The 16,587-nt window shown below is 35.4% G+C and overlaps 1 protein-coding gene across 1 annotated transcript in view; it reads right to left on the bottom strand.

The window, feature by feature from the left end:
• The window catches only part of EVI5 (ecotropic viral integration site 5), a 173,707-nt gene that overhangs the window by 135,513 nt on the left and 21,607 nt on the right, over positions 1 to 16,587 (bottom strand). Inside the window, exons 3-5 of the mRNA XM_021689953.1 lie at positions 3,167 to 3,356; positions 2,289 to 2,513; positions 1,427 to 1,501 (exon numbers count right to left, since the gene is read on the bottom strand). Coding sequence (XP_021545628.1) covers positions 1,427 to 1,501; positions 2,289 to 2,513; positions 3,167 to 3,356 — 490 coding nt within the window. The remainder of the gene's footprint in view (positions 1 to 1,426; positions 1,502 to 2,288; positions 2,514 to 3,166; positions 3,357 to 16,587) is intronic.

Here is a 16,587-nt window from a genome sequence, read left to right on the forward strand (position 1 = left end):
ACAGAGCTAGGTCTGCTGTTAGGAGATTCCTAACTCAAGTAAGGAAAAGCTGCTCTTTAAATGCTCAATAGAAATGACTACTGAAAGGTTATTTTGGAGCTAATATGAAAGTAAAAGGCATAGAATTATGAAAAAAAATTACTGGATTGATAATAGGAATGCTTGAGTTCAATAGTAAAACTCCTACCAATACTAATCAATTACAAATTAGGAAAAATCACAATCGTACAAAACCGTTACACCTCGACATTAACAAAACTAGTTTTGTTTTTATTATTTACAAGCCAATGTCACCTAGAAATGGACAATTATCCTACAACAATTGGTAGTAGTTCTTATGTTACAAAACAAAATAAAAATCTGTCACTTTTATTATAAACCAATGTCTCTGACATCAGGTTTTTGCTACTCAGAAAAGTAGTGTCACAGTTATAGAGCTTTAAAACTCAGGCAGAACTCTCAGGAAACTGAAGCAAAGAATGGGGAAACAGTCTCAGATTCCTACTCTGCTTTTATCTACCAAGAAAAGTGATCTTGGGCAAGACACCGAACTTTCATTGCATGTCTACTATGTGGAAAACACCATGCTAGGTTTTTACATTTATTATCTCATATGACCTCACAATGAATCTGACAGTAGATAGTGTTACCTAATTCAGGCTCAGAGAGAGACTAAATAATCTAGCCGACATTCACAGAATTCAGTGTAGTACTAAGATGCAAAAACCAGTATATATGACTCAAATCAAGCTATCTCCAAGGTTTCTCTTCAGATTACATTTTAGTCTGAGAATAATATAGAGTATGATGGACTTGAAAAAAAAATTTCAACAAAGGTGAAGAGAAAACACTATTTACCATTTCCCCTCAAAGATATAAATGATGATCCTGTCCCTGACTTCTGAAAACATCCCACCCGAACCCACTCCAAAATTATTCGCTGGTAATGGAAATATAGGTTATATCTCTGGGGCAGTAAGAATAACTGAGTACCTCTATTTTAGACGTAACAAGCCCTCAACTCTATGACAACCAAAATTTCTGTGTAAATTTGCAAAGATGTATGATATTAATAAGATTTTCATATCAACACTTCAATCATGTCCTCCTTGGTTCGGAAAAGGTGAGTCTTTATTAAATACTGACATGTAAGTTAAGATTTAAAAGTAGATACAGGCTTTAGTGGAATATTATGGTCCAAATGTAGATACCAAGAAGTTGAAATTTTGTTTAGTGGCAGGATATTATTGCATATGTTATTTTCAACACATTTAATATTTTAAACTGCAAACTAAATATCCCTATTTAAATTATGCCTAGGGAAAAATTTCCAGTATCTAATGCTTAATAAAAACAAGGATGATTTTTAAATTCTCCAACTTCAATAAAGAACTTAATCAGACACTTAATACTTGTACTAACTTACCTGCATAAGCAACAATCCAACTATAAAAGCACTTCCTTGACAGTAACCAACCTCACGATCCACTAAAGAATATGCCTAAAAAGTAAAAAAATGTTCAGAATACTTTAACATGATGTATTATATCTTCTTTCTCTAAAAACCTAAAAATCGTGAGACAGTGGAGTAAAGACCATTTATTTTTTAGAAAAGCTTTTGCTTGTTTGTTATACAAGTTATCCTGTAAGTGTTTAAAAAGTAGGTGATTTATTATATAAAATTTTCTTTTGACAATTTCCCAATTAGAAACTGACAGCTCCTAAGGACAAGAAAATAAAGGAATTTGTACTCAGTGAAGTAACTAGGCTTAAAAAATGTTTATCTGAGATAAAACCAGAGTAAGGTTAGGGTAAAGCACTGGAAAAACTGAGATGGTTTAAGAAGAAATTAATATTTCACAGAGGTAGTTGAAAGGGAAAAGAATTATGAGAAGAAAAAAGGCAATATTGAAAGAAAAAATTACAATGGCACACACTTTTAAGGGCTAAGAACTTTTAACAGTGCTGGCCACAGTAAGCAGAAAACTTTGTTCCTAGATTGTGAAACTCACAGAAGATAAATTATCCATTTTCATAAATGATCTTTCTATGGTGTATAGTGATTTATAGGTTATTTGATTTCAACCAACTAGTACTAAGCAAAGTGATGAATTTTCTAAGTTCTCTAAACTAGACAGTAATGTAGCATCAAAAATAAAGCAGAAATTAGGCTAACAACAAATTTTTGCAGAAGAAACTGATTATTGTGCCGAGGATTCATGCTTCATTATATGTATAATTTCAATCTTCTGAGAATTCATTTCAAAAAATGAATAAATAGAACTTACCTTCATTACATTAAATAAAACCTCCTGTCCAAGGCTATCTTTTTCCTTAAAAAAATTGTGTTCAGGATAAGTTCTAGCAATGTCCCTTCGGATCAATTTTTCACATGGTGAGGTCATTTTCAGGAGTTCTGAATACTGATCCTTAATTGGCATACTTTGTGCACTGCATAAAAGTTGCCAAACTATTGCTCTAAAGTGGTGGGGTATCCCTTTATGAACAAGCTCCTAAAAATAAAAATAAAAGTAAAATAAAATTTTAAAAATGAACCAGTTAAGTCTCCTACCTTAAAAGCCAAAGAAGACTTACTGGGGGTTGGAATGGAGTAGAACACTCTATCAAATTTATAATTCACAAAGCTACTCTTAATACTAGGGAACCTTTTAACCAAGGCTAAGACTTGGCCCTTGGCTGTATCCTATTCTGTTCAGAGGGTTACAATGCCATGGATAAATTCTTGACATTTCTCCCAAAGTATGGCCTCTAAAGCTACTAAGGAAGTAATTGATAATCTGCAGAGCTGTGAATGAAAGCACAGTAACCATTATCTTTCAAAGGGGTGTTTTAGGCAAAAAAAGTTAAATACCGATAATTCAAAGATATCAGATGTTACAACTTCATTCCTGAATCTATAAAATGTGAGGATTTAATTTCTAAAATAATTTTCAGCTATATATTTCTACCATTAGGATACATCTATAAAAACTGATATGTACAAGTCAAAACTTTTATGGGCACAAATAAATGAAAACATAAAGCAGAGCTCTATTACACAGCCCTTGGAAAGTACTAGAATCTGATTTTTTAAAATCTTCTATTAATCCATGCCTTGATGCCCCTTTGGGATAAGAGGAAGAACTTCAACAAAGAATACGAATACCTTAACTTGCTTTTCCTTCTTTTTGCGTACATCTTCCCATTCATTAACAATTCTTCCCCAAAGAATCCAAGAATCTTCTTCAAGGTGGCTGAGATTGCTAGAGGCTGATGAACTTGATACAAGGGAGGAGCCACTGTTTCTTCTTGACCCATTTACAGATCTTAAAGACTTACTATCCGTCTCTAACAATCTAAAACATAATTAAAAATTGCTCAAGATCTAATTTCACAGTGATACTTGATGAAGTAATGATGATACTTACAGCTTCACTATAGCTGTGGTTTTAGAATATGCATAATTTCAATAATATCTGATTGGCATCTATAAAATTACTGCTATTTTGTTATCTAAGCATAGCAATTTCAAAAAAATTTTAATATTTATTTGAGAGACAGAGAGAGCAGGGGGAGAGGCAGAGGGGTAGGGAGAGGGAGGGGAAAAGAATCTCAAGCTGACTCTGCACTGAGCGCAGAGCCTGCCACAGGGCTTGATCTCACATCCCTGAGATCATGAACTGAGCTGAAACCAAGAGCTGGATGCTTAACTGACTGAGCCACCAGGTGCCCCACAATTTCAGAACTTGATGGTAAATTATGTTAAATATTTTAGTGCTATTAGTCCCATTATAATTTCCCTTCATCTCCACTAAAAATACAAATTAGGAGAAATCTGGTGAGAAAAATAGTTGGGAGGGCTTCAGGAAAAAAGAAACTACAGTTGGAACAGGTATAATAAATTCTATGAAAGAACTAACCCTAATATGTTTAGAATATGTCCTGGGCTAGAAAAAAGCAAGGCAAAGCCATACAAATCATCCAAATCCCTTCTCTTTTTAAATTTTTCTCTACCCATGTATAAATCTGCCCAAAGTGTTTTGTTTGGTCATGCAGTGTTTGTATAAATTGAACAATTATTAATATTAAAATTGGAAGATTTTACTTATTTGTTTATATACACATATATTTATATTTATTTACAATTCTGGGGTTCTCTTGAAAAATAAAAAGATAGGGCAAAACCAGGCCCTGCATAGGAACAACAAGGTGTAGCAGAGTAAGAGCTTCTCTTACTAAATGGAGGACTTTAATCCACTCAATCTCCATAATCCCTACTATCTCCCAAAAACTCAGGCCAACTAACAGCTGTTATTTATCACTGGGTTTGCACTCTCAAACAAAGACCTCTTCACTCTTAAGGACCTATAGCCTTTGTGTTTCCTTATCTGTTGAAAGATGAATTAAGATAATTTCAGAGATCAATTCCATGACTCATCACAACATCAAATCCATTATTTCTTTTATAAAGAAACAGACTATAAAAAAAAGGTTGGAAAATGTGGCTCCATCACTATAAAGATGTAAATTACATGTCATTCAAATAAGGGTCCTAAAAGAGCTATTTGTGTTTTTAACATGGCTTCTATTTACTTCTAGTAATTTCTTGAATAAGTCATCTGCTTAGGATATAAGAAATGCTCCCAGTAGTAATTTAAGATAAATAAAAACTAATAAAGGAAAGAAACGTATGTGTCAAACCCTACTGAACAGACTACAGAAACATCCTTTATATTTATAATTTACTCATCCTTATATCCCTGACAGCATTTAACTCAGTACAAAGTACATTAAATATTGACTGAGATGAAATAAAAATTCCCATATTAAAAAAAACTTCAAATCCCAAATATGTCATATTTAATAATACAACACAATAACACAAATTGAACAAATTCTATCCTTATTCATGGGATAATTTAATACATTTCCATTTCAACATAATTTATATAAAATATCCCAAATATTGCTAGAAACAGAAAAATTTATACAACCAGGCAAATTAAGGGTCAACTATTTGCTATAAATATTCTTTTTTAGAAAAAATAATGATGATGTTTTACTTAAATACTGTTTTTTCTACAGATATTATTTCAGTAAGTCCACAATATATCCTATGGAAAAATTAGTAAACATATGTAAATACTTTTATGTATGAGTCTAATCCTTCAGAATTCTAAATGGAGTAGAGAAACAAACTTTACTGAAACAACTTGAACCTAAGTCCTGTATTTCAGTTCATTATTCATTGAGTGCTTGCTATTGGGCCAAGTAACTAAACTACAGCACTACCATCAATAGAGAGACATGGAGTTAAAAAGAAAATAATGGTATTTCCTAAGTTAAACGTAAGTTTGAGATATAATGGAAATATAGATGAAAAAGTGCCTAAACAGAAGGCTTTTTTTAGAGAGTCAGAAAGGTCTCAGAGATTGCCAAGTTATAACTTCTGGTATAAGCAGGAATGCCAAGTGCAATCATGCGTGAGTTAGAGAAGAAGGTAAAGCAGTTTATCTTCAGAGGACAGTGAAATAACATAAACAAATACACAGAACTGTAAGAAAAAATGTATAAATGAAGTATTCCAAATAAAGATACTACATTATTTAAAATACTGTCCCTGGGGCGCCTGGGTGGCTCAGTCGTAAACCGTCTGCCTTAGGCTCAGGTCATGATCCCAGGGTCCTGGGATCGAGCCCCACATCGGACTCCCTGCTATGCAGGAGGCCTGCTTTTCCCTCTCCCACTCCCACTCCCCCTGCTTGTGTTCCCTCTCTCACTGTGTCTCTCTGTCAAATAAATAAATAAGATCTTTAAAAAATAAAATAAAATAAAACAGGGGCACCTGGGTGGCTCAGTCACTGGGCGTCTGCCTTCGGCTCAGGTCATGAGCCCAGGGTCCTGGGATTGAGCCCTGCATCAGGCTCCCTGCTGCGCAGGAAGCCTGCTTCTCCTTCTCCCACTCCCCCTGCTTGTGTTCCCTCTCTCTATGTGTCTCTCTCTGTCAAATAAATAAATAAAATCTTTAAAAAAATAAAATAAAATACTGTCCCTGCCTTAACTACCATGACATATAAAAATGACACAAATGGACAACAGCCATGAATATAAAAGTTAAAACTATTAAAACTCCTTGAAGAAAACAGGAAAAAGCCTTTACCCCTGGAGGAGGCAAAATGTGTTAACAAGACACAAGGAAACACTAACCATAAAAGAGAAGATTGATTAAAAAATAAAATGGACTTGGGGCGCCTGGGTGGCTCAGGCGTTAAGCGTCTGCCTTCGGCTCAGGTCATGATCCCAGGGTCCTGGGATCGAGCCCCGCATCAGGCTCCCTGCTCCTCAGGGAAGCCTGCTTCTCCTTCTCCTACTCCCTCTGCTTGTGTTCCCTCTCTCGCTGTGTCTCTCTCTGTCAAATAAATAAATAAAATCTTTAAAAAAATAAAAAAATAAAAAATAAATAAAATGGACTTCATCAAACTTTAAAACTCTGCTCTTCAAAAGATACCGCTGAGAAAATGAAAAGGTAAGCCATAGTCTGAGAAAAAAATGTTCTCAACATATGTATCTGACAAAAGATTAGTATCCAGAATATACTAAGAACTCTTAAAATCAATAATTAAGAAAGCAAACAACACAGCTGTTTAAATGAGTAAGGGACTAAAACTGACACTTTACAAAAAAAGATAATCAAGTGGCCAATAAGCAATCGGAAAACACTTAACATCTTTAGTCATCAGAGAAATGCAAGTTAAAATCAAACTATGTATACATTAAAATGGCTACAATTTTAAAGATTGACCATACCAAGTGTTGCCTGGGATGGAAGTACTTGTAACTGTCATATAGGGATGTCATACTTCAACCTCTTTGAAGAACTAAATACATTTTCATATGACCCAACAAGAGAAAGACTTGAAGAAAGTTCATAGAAGCTTTATTCGTAATAGTTAAAACCTAGAAACAACTCAAATATCCAGAAAAAATAAGTGATCAAATTGTGATATATTCATTCATTGCAATATTACTCTGCAATAAAAAGAAACAAACTGCCGATACATATAACATAGATGAACCTTATAAATGTTAGGTCGAGTGAAAGAAGTCAGATGCAAAAAAGCATATACTACATGATTCCACATACATGAAGTTCAAGAACAAGTATAGTATAGAAGAAAATATAGGAGTAAGTCCTCATGACTCAGGGTTAGGTAAAGCCTTCTTAAAAATGACACCAAAAGCACAAGTGACTAAATAAATAAATACACACAAACACACACACACACAAATTGAACTCATCAAAATTAAAAATGTTTCATACCTTCCTGGATGCCATCAAGAAAGGGAAAAGAAAACTCACAGAATGGGAAAAAATATTTGCAAGCCAGAAGACCTATATCTAGAATATGTAAGAAACTCTTACAACTCAATGGTAAAGACAAACAACCCAATTAAAAAATGGGCAAAGAACCAGAATAGACATTTTTCAAAAAACAGATATACAAATGGCCAATAAGCACATGAAAAGTTGTTCAACATCACTAATCATTTGGGAAAGGCAAACCAAAACCATAGTAAGACACCACTTCACAACCACTAGGATGACTGTAATCGAAAAGACATAATAACAAATGTTGGTGAAGAAATGGAGGCATAGGAACCCTTAGACACTACTTGTGGGAATGTAAAATGGTAAAACCACTTTGGAAAACAATATGGTAATTCTTCAAACGATTAAACAAAGAATTATCATGTGAACCAGCAATTCCAGTCCTAGGTATATAACCAAGATAAATGAAAATCTATGCCCAAGAAGGGACAGGAGGTGACTGCTAATGAATGTCAGTTCCCTGTGGTGACAGCTGCACAAAATTTACATAACAAATGTTCATGGCAGCATTACTCATACTAGCCAAAAAAGTGGAAACAATTAAATGGATTAAAAAAACACTGGTATAGCCATATAATGGAATATTATTCGGTCATGAAAAGGAGTGAAATATTGGTACATGGACAAACCTTGAAAACATTATGCTAAGTGAAAGAAGTCACAAAAGGAAACATATTGGATGATTCCACCTATATAAAATATCTGGAACTCAGAAAGTAGATTTGTTGTTGCTGAGAACTGGAGGAGAAGTGAGAGGAGCAAGAAGGAATGGACAGTGACTGCTAATGAACATGTGCTTTCTTGTGATGATTATACAACTCTGAATACATGAAAAAACACTGAATTGTATACTTTAAACTGGTGAATTGTATGTATATGAGTTATAGCTCAAAAAAGTGTTATATAAAAAAGAACAGGTAAAATATATCGATGACAATAAAAATCAGAAGAGAGATTTCAGGGGGGTGAGGTTGTTAGAAAGGGCACAAGGGAATTTTCTGGGATGATAGGAATTTTCTACCATGATAGAAATCATCTATGTGTTAATGGGCATGTGGGTTATACACAAATTTGTCCAAAATCAAACTATACTTAAGAACTGAGCATTTATTTCTCTGATTGCAAATTATATATCAACTTTATAAAAATTTATAGAAAATACTGTCTGTGGTTAATGACACTAGAAGTAGTGACAATTAGGTGAGAAACTACTGCTTTCTATTGTTGAAAGCCCTTTAAAACTTTTTTTATAATAATGACTATTACTTTGTAAAGGACTATTTTTATACATTAAATATATCTATTTTGTTTTATTGTTTTTTTAAAGATTTATTTATTTGAGAGAGAGAGAGAGACAGAATGAGCAAGAGGGGCATAGGGAGAAGGAGATCCCAAGCAGACTCCATGCTGAGCACAGATCCTGATGCAGGGCTGGATCCCAGGACCCCAAGATCATACCTGAGCTGAAACCAAAAGTCAGACTTTTAACTGACTACGCCACCCAGGTGCCCCTAAATGTATCTATTTTGTAAAAAAAGGAAAATATGAACATTATTCCATTTTTTCCTTTTCTAATTGTTAGTCATTCTAGCAAATTTCAGACTTTTCTAAAGATAAACTTTAGAATTTTTTTCAATGTTATAGGTATAATGAAGAAGTCTTTTCTGTTGGAGAGTTGGAACATTTTCCAGAAGTAATACTTGAACTGATACTGTTAAGACCCTCCCCACTGAGCTTCTAAGTCATGGTACACAGGAAAAGAATTTACACACTCATTAAGAAAATGTAGACTTGGGGCACCTGGGTGGCTCTTTTGGTTAAATCTGCCTTCAGCTCAGGTGATGATCTTAGGGTCCTGGCACTGAGCCCTGCATTAGGCTCCTGCTCAGTGATGAGTCTGCTTCTCCCTCTACCTCTGCCTCCTTGCCCCTGCTTATGCTCTGTCTCTCTCTCTCAAATAAATAAGTAAAATCTTTAAAAAAAAAAAAAGAAAGAAAGCAAATGTAGACTTTATAGAATGTGTAGTTAGAAACAAGTATTTTTTTTTTTTAAAGATTTTTATTTATTTATTTGACAGAGAGAGAGTTAGCGAGAGCAGGAACACAAGCAGGGGGAGTGGGAGAGGGAGAAGCAGGCTTCCCGCTGAGCAGGGAGCCTGATGTGGGGCTTGATCCCAGGACCTTGGGATCATGACCTGAGCTGAAGGTAGACGCTTAATGACTGAGCCACCCAGGCGCCCCAGAATCAAGTATTCTTATCTCTCTTTGCTAAATACAGTGATGAAACAACTCAGGAAGACTCCTACTAAACAGGCGGCCACCTAGTTTCAATATAATTAAAGTATTCTGACATGGTAATAGAGGATGTATACTACCTGAAAATGTCAACAATTTCCAAAGACTGGAGGCCAGCAACTAGTAAAATGGTAATATGGCATTACTCATAGGTCCTTGGACTACTGAGAAGTCTATTCAAAATGTACTTATTTCCCTGTTTCCAGAGCATGTGGGTTCACTGCCTTGCACAGATTTATTGCAAAAAAAGGAAACTACCTTTGTATCCCATCATAAGTTCCGTATGACTAATATAAGAAGAAATTTATCAGATTCAAGGAAAAGAATACTGGCCCAGCAGGAATACTGTATGCTACAATCAAAGGCATGCCCCACAGGTTTGGGTGGCCTCCTGGTTTTTTTTTATCTGCCACTGCTATACAGTAATTCACAAGCCCAAATCTATTCATCCTCCCAGAATGCTGCCAGACTAAGACATCAGAGGTTGGATCTTTATTGACTGGAGAATACATAATCTTTAGTTTAAGTAAGCAACTCCAAGTTTTTGTTAGGGCAGCTCCAGCTCTAAAGACAGCATTCAAAACGGCTATAGCCCCACATTATCTGAGATGGGGGTGCTAAAGCTAATTTTCAGTTGGACTTCACTTCAAGTAGCATCAAGGATGGAGAAAGTCTAGGTTTGGCTGCTTCCAGAAACTTTAAAGAGTTGGCAGAGAAAAAGCATTTCCAGTTCCCTGGAACCCAGTTTGACTAAACTGAGAACAAGGGAATATGTCAACACAGAGAGTAGTTTCAGTTTTATTTTATTAGGCAGATTACCTTCACCATAACTTTGCTACTGAGAACTGAACCTTATCCTCACCAAGGGGTCACCTACCTAAGGAAAAACAGCACAGTGTGTATTACTTCATGATGGGCATATGAGAAAAAAAGAGTAGCTTGTGTGTGGCAGTGCACACTTGATGAACATCAAAGAAAAAGCCTCTCACAATAATACCATGATTGAAAAACACAATGGAGGAGAAGGAAAACAATGGGTTCTCTTTTGGGTATTTGGAGTATGCAGACCTTGGGGGACATCAATGTAGGTAAGAAGCACAGCAATGGAAAAGACAAGTCTGAACCGTAGAATAGAGGTGAAGCCCACAAATAGAAATCTGGCAATTATTGTAGTCCCCCCTTATCCGCAGCTTCACTTTCTGCAGTTTCAGTTACCCACAATCAACTGGGGTCCATTAGCAGATGATTCTCCTTCTGACATATGGTCAGCAGGTCAACAGTGGCCTAATGCTATGTCACAATGCCTACGTCACTCACCTCACTTCATAGGTAGGCATCTTACCATCTCACATCATTATAAGAGAACAGTACATTAAGATATTTTGAGAGAAACCTCACTCACACAACTTTTATTAGACTATATGGCTGTAATTGTTCTATCGTATTGTTAGTTATTGTTGTTAACCTCTTACTGTGCCCAATTTATAAATTAAACTTTATCACAGGTAGGTATGTATAGAAAAAACAATACATACAGAGTTCAGTACTATCTACAGTTTCAGACATCCACTGGCATTCTTGGAATGTATCCTCCACAGACAATGGGAAACTACCATATTTGCGAAGAGTTGACAGTAAACTTTTTGAATACCCTATTGTACTCAGCATAATACTTTCCTATGGGTACCAGAGCTAAAAGATCAGGATACAACAGCAACAGGTCATCATGCCATTTGGAAATGTGTCAACTGCTAAGATAATTTACAAAGAGCTAACAAAGACCGAGAAAAGCAAAGGTAAAAAAACTGCTATATAAGAAAAACACTTGGAAAGCTAAATACACTGGCACTTACCGCAGGGGAATCCACTTTACAAACAGGGATTCAAATATCTCTTGTAATGTTACATCAAAGAAACAGGATATGAATGTACTGGGAGAAAAACAGCAACTAGCAAGCTAGAAGAACAGCAAACCAGTAGCAGCAAAATACTTGCCTGACTCACAGAGTAGTCACCCCCTTCACATCAACATCATCAAGCATAAATTCAAGTCTCAGAGCAAGAGAAACAAAAAAGGGGAGAATTAAGAGAAAACCCAAGGAATTAGCACAGGAAACAATTCAGAGACAACTCACAGTGGGGTGCCTACGTGACAGCAATCTCTCCAGTTCTGAAAGCATGGGGGTTTTTATTTTGCTTCTGTTTCTTTAAGATGAGGTCTCAGAGAAGGCAAACACAGGAGACTTGCACCTCCCTCCCAAATATCCTGGCCAGAAACTGATGGTTTGGGGATTACTTTTATATAGACATTCCAGACAGACAAGCATAACAAACTTAACTTCTAAGATTTCTTAATTTAAAACACAATGTGAAGCTAAGCTAGTTGCAACAGCAAAAGTAGTTCAATAAATTCTCTTAATTACATCATCAAATTCCTTAGGAAATCAACTAATAAAAAATGCAAAATAATCCTCAATGAAAAGAAAAAGAATAAAGAGTTTGTGTGAAGATCTTAAAGGCCTCTCCTATGATTGAAAATACATGAATTTTTTACAGAGAGACTTGAAAAAATTGGTTTTGCTCCCAAGCTTTTTAATTCCTTAATATTCTTGGTTGTGTTATAGAGAGTATCCTCAGGAAAACAAGGTAATGCTTTAGTAGTAAAATTATAAACGTAAGATGAAAGTTGGATCATCTAGATCAGCCCTGTCCAACAGAAATATAATGCAAGCCCCTTATATCAGTTTAAATGTTCTACTAGCCACATATAAAGTAAAAAAAAAAAGTATAATTAATTTTAATAATTTTACCAAATATAGTCAAAATACCATCTTAGCATGTAATAAAAATTTAATTAATGAGATATTCTTTTTTTCAAATCAACTCTTCAAAATCTGGTATACATTTTACTCTTATAGCACATAACAATTCAGACCAGCCACATTTCAGGTGCTCAACTGCCACATCTGGCTTGTGGCTACCATACAGGACAGTATAGATCCAGATGTTGGTAAGATAAAGATATATAAATTAAGGTTTCAAGGATTCCTGCTTACTATATTTAAAAATACATAAAATACATTTATTTTATTTTAAAAGAACCCTTATCCACTCTCCTTATTCTCATATCTCACCGCCCAAAAATCTGTTAAAAAGCAAAGAATGTAAAAGGAAATAAACACTGTTCAATGCTAAACTTTTAGACCACACGAATAATGGCCCATTAAAAATTTAAATTAGCAACATTCCCTTCCTTAATTAAAATGCACTGCTATCACACTTGAACCTTACCTTCCTAAATTCATCTCTGCCAAAGCCTTTGTATTTTTAAAACGAAAAACACATTTAACACATAGGAAAAAAATAGCTGTCCCATTTCAACTTTAAGGCTATCAATTATTAACTTTCATCAAACAGATCTTTGATATTGTATTGAACCATTTCTTCACATCTTTCTGGGGTTGCCACATGCACTGATACTTTAAAAGTTATAATTGCAGTAAAACCATGGGGAGGAAAAACAGTTTGTTTGATATTTGATATTTTCATGTTTCTTAAATTATCATTTTCTAAAATATTGCCATTTTAATACTTTACTGAATTAAAGAGAGTTAAGTAACATAACCAGAGACCCATCTATATTTGGAGAAGAGAACAAAATATCCTAAATAAAAGCATTTTCCTTATATCCCTCATTACAAGTAGTAATTGTGTCTCATAATTTTTACTTTAGTTATGTAACTTACATATCTACATTATAAAACACAGAAGTGGTCAGAGAAAATTTAAGTTATTATTCTTATAATTTTTCCTTGGACTTAATATGTTGGCAGGATAGTAGGGCAGAACAGGGGGAGGAAAAGTTAAACCTAGTGTTTGCCATTTTATTTTTTGTTAGAGTCAGAAATGTGTTTTTCCACCAGGATTGTTCTAAGGCAAAAACAAGATGTCATTACATTCAAACATTCTCTACACATAAATCCTTCCCATGGATTTTGAGTTTTAATGACAAAAAAAACACAAAGAGACAGAGAAAGAGAAAATGAAAGTCTCAAAATGTGAACTCGAAATGAGTACAGATTTTGAGTAATCCACACAAGAACAAGGGTGACAACCTTCTGCTCCTTTTATTTCTTGAAATTCTTACTTGTCAAAACCTCTTTTCTGAGCATCTTTAAACTCTAGTAATTATTCTTTAGATATTAACATATACACAGGGCACATCTGGTATTCCCAAATAAACTGTGAATTACTTGGGAAAAAGTTCATCTATATCCATACCTTACTGACAATAATTTTTAATATAGTGGTTTGTATATTTTAGTTGTACAATAATTATTGATCACAACCATAAAAATAAATTCAACTCTGGTCACTTAAAACTCAGCACCAAAAGTTATCTTTTGTGCAAACTACTTTTCCATGTAAGAACCAAGTCAAAACTTACAAATACTTTATACCCTTTAGCACTATCTATAAGTGCTTATTAGGCTATTAAAATTTACTGTGACTAGATTTCTGTATGTTTAAAACTTAAGTACTTAAGACATACAAACAACACTTGGCTCCAACTTCTAGAGATGAACCACAATGTGAGATGAAAAACACACTGGATGGGATTAATGGCCAATTAGACATGGCAGAAAGAAGTATCAGTGAACTTGAATACATAGTAGTAGAAATTTTCCAAAATATGAACAAAGTCTCACTGAGCTGTGGAATAACTTCAAGAGGGTTTAATATTTGTGTAATTAGAATCTCTGAAGAGGAGGAAAGCAACAAAAAAATTTTGAGACAAAAATGGTCAAAAAGTTTCCAAATTTGAAGAAAACTGTAAATCTACAAGAAGTTCAACAAAACCCCAATATAAGAAACAAGAAGAAAAGTACAGGGGCACCTGGGTGGCTCAGTCGGTTGAGCATCCAATTTTTGGTTTTGGCTCAGGTAATGATCTCAGGGTCCTGGGACTGAGCCCCACTTTCGGCTCCCTGCTCAGCAGGGAGTCTGCTTGTCTCCCTCTCCCTCTGCCCCTCCCCTCGCTCACACGCTCTCTAAATATATTAATTTTAAAAAGAAAAGTACAGGGGCGCCTGGGTGGCTCAGTTGGTTAAGCGACTGCTTTCAGCTCAGGTCGTGATCCTGGAGTCCTGGGATCGAGTCCCGCATCGGGCTCCCTGCTCGGCAGGGAGCCTGCTTCTCCCTCTGACCCTCCTCCCTCTCCTGCTCTCTCTCTCATTCTCTCTCTCAAATAAATAAATAAAATCTTTAAAAAAAAAAAAAAGTACAATAAGGCATCTCTCAGAATTAAACTGCATAAACCAGAGATAAAGGAAAAAAAAAACTATTAAAAAGAGACAGGGAAAAAAAAGGTACATTATATACACAGGAACAAAGATAAGGAAAGGATCAGATTTCCCAATGAAAACAATGCAAGACAGAAGTCAATGAAACATCATTAAAGTACTGTGGGGGGGGGGGGGGGGGGAAGAACTGCCAACCTATACACAGAAAAAGTATCTTTAAAAATCAAAAGGGGGTGCCTGGGTGGCTCAGTCACAGTTGAGTGTCCACCTTCAGCTTGGGTTGTGATCCCGGGGTCCTGGGATCAAGCCTGGCATCAGGCTCCTTGCTCAGCGGGAAGCCTGCTTCTCCCTCTCCCTCTGCCTTCTGCTCCCCCAGCTTATGCGTGGACACTCTCTCTCTCTCAGTATGTCAAATAAATAAATAATAAAATCTTATTAAAAAAAAAAAGAAAAAAACAAAAACAAAGACTCAAACATATAAGAGCAGCCCCACACTACATGAACTTTTAAAGAAAGTCCTTCAGACAGAAGGAAAATTGTATCAGTTGGAAATCTAGAGCTAAAGAAAGAACCAAAGAGCTCCAGAGATGGAAACTATATATGAGATTTTTTCTTATTATTTCAATCTCTTTAAAAGATAATTGGCTTGGGACGCCTGAGTGGCTCAGTCAGTTAAGTATCTGACTTCAGCTCAGGTCATGGTCCCAGGGTCCTGGGATCGAGTCCCACATAGGGTTCCTTGCTCGCAGAGAGCCTGCTTCTCCCTCTGCCTGCCTCTCTCTCTCTGACAATTAAATAAATAAAATCTTTATAAAAAAAACATAATTGGCTTGAAGCAAATATCATAATATAGCATGGGGTTTACAACATATATAAACGTAAAACGCTTGACAAACCTACCATGAAGGACTGGAGAGGAGAAATGGAAATGTACTATTCTAAGTACTTACACAACGTGTGAAATACTATGAGATCCCTTTAAGGCAGACGGTGATAAATTAAAGATATCTACTACAAACCTTAAAGAAACCAGTTAAAAAAAAAAACAGTTATAGCTAATAAATCAACAAAGAAAATAGACTCATTAAAAAATATTCCATTATGGGGTGCCTGGGTGGCTCAGTCGTTAAGCGCCTGCCTTCAGCTCAGGTCATGATCCCAGGGTCCTGGGATCAAGCCCCACATTGGGCTCCCTGCTCAGCGGGAAGCCTGCTTCTCCCTCCCCCACTCCCCCTGCTTGTGTTCCCTCTCTCACTGTGTCTCTGTCAAATAAATAAATAAAATCTTAAAAAAAAAAAATTCCATTAAGTCAAAAGTAGGCAGAAAAATAAAAAGGAAACAATATAAAACAAAATGACCGATGTAAATATAAGCCTATCAATAATCACATTAAATATAAATGATCTATTTTCCTTAAAACCCAGAAAACACTATGTTAAATGAAAGGAGCCAGTCACAAAAGACCACCTATTGTATGATTCCATAATGAAATGTCCAGAATAGGCAAACCCATAGAGATAGAAAGTAGATTAGCAATTACCAGTGGCTGGAAGGTAAAAAGGGGAGACTAATGGATACTTTCTTCTGGGGGGGTGATTAA

The sequence above is a fragment of the Neomonachus schauinslandi genome, chromosome 4, assembly GCF_002201575.2.
Source record: "Neomonachus schauinslandi chromosome 4, ASM220157v2, whole genome shotgun sequence".
In the NCBI taxonomy this organism is placed as follows: Eukaryota; Metazoa; Chordata; class Mammalia; order Carnivora; family Phocidae; genus Neomonachus; species Neomonachus schauinslandi.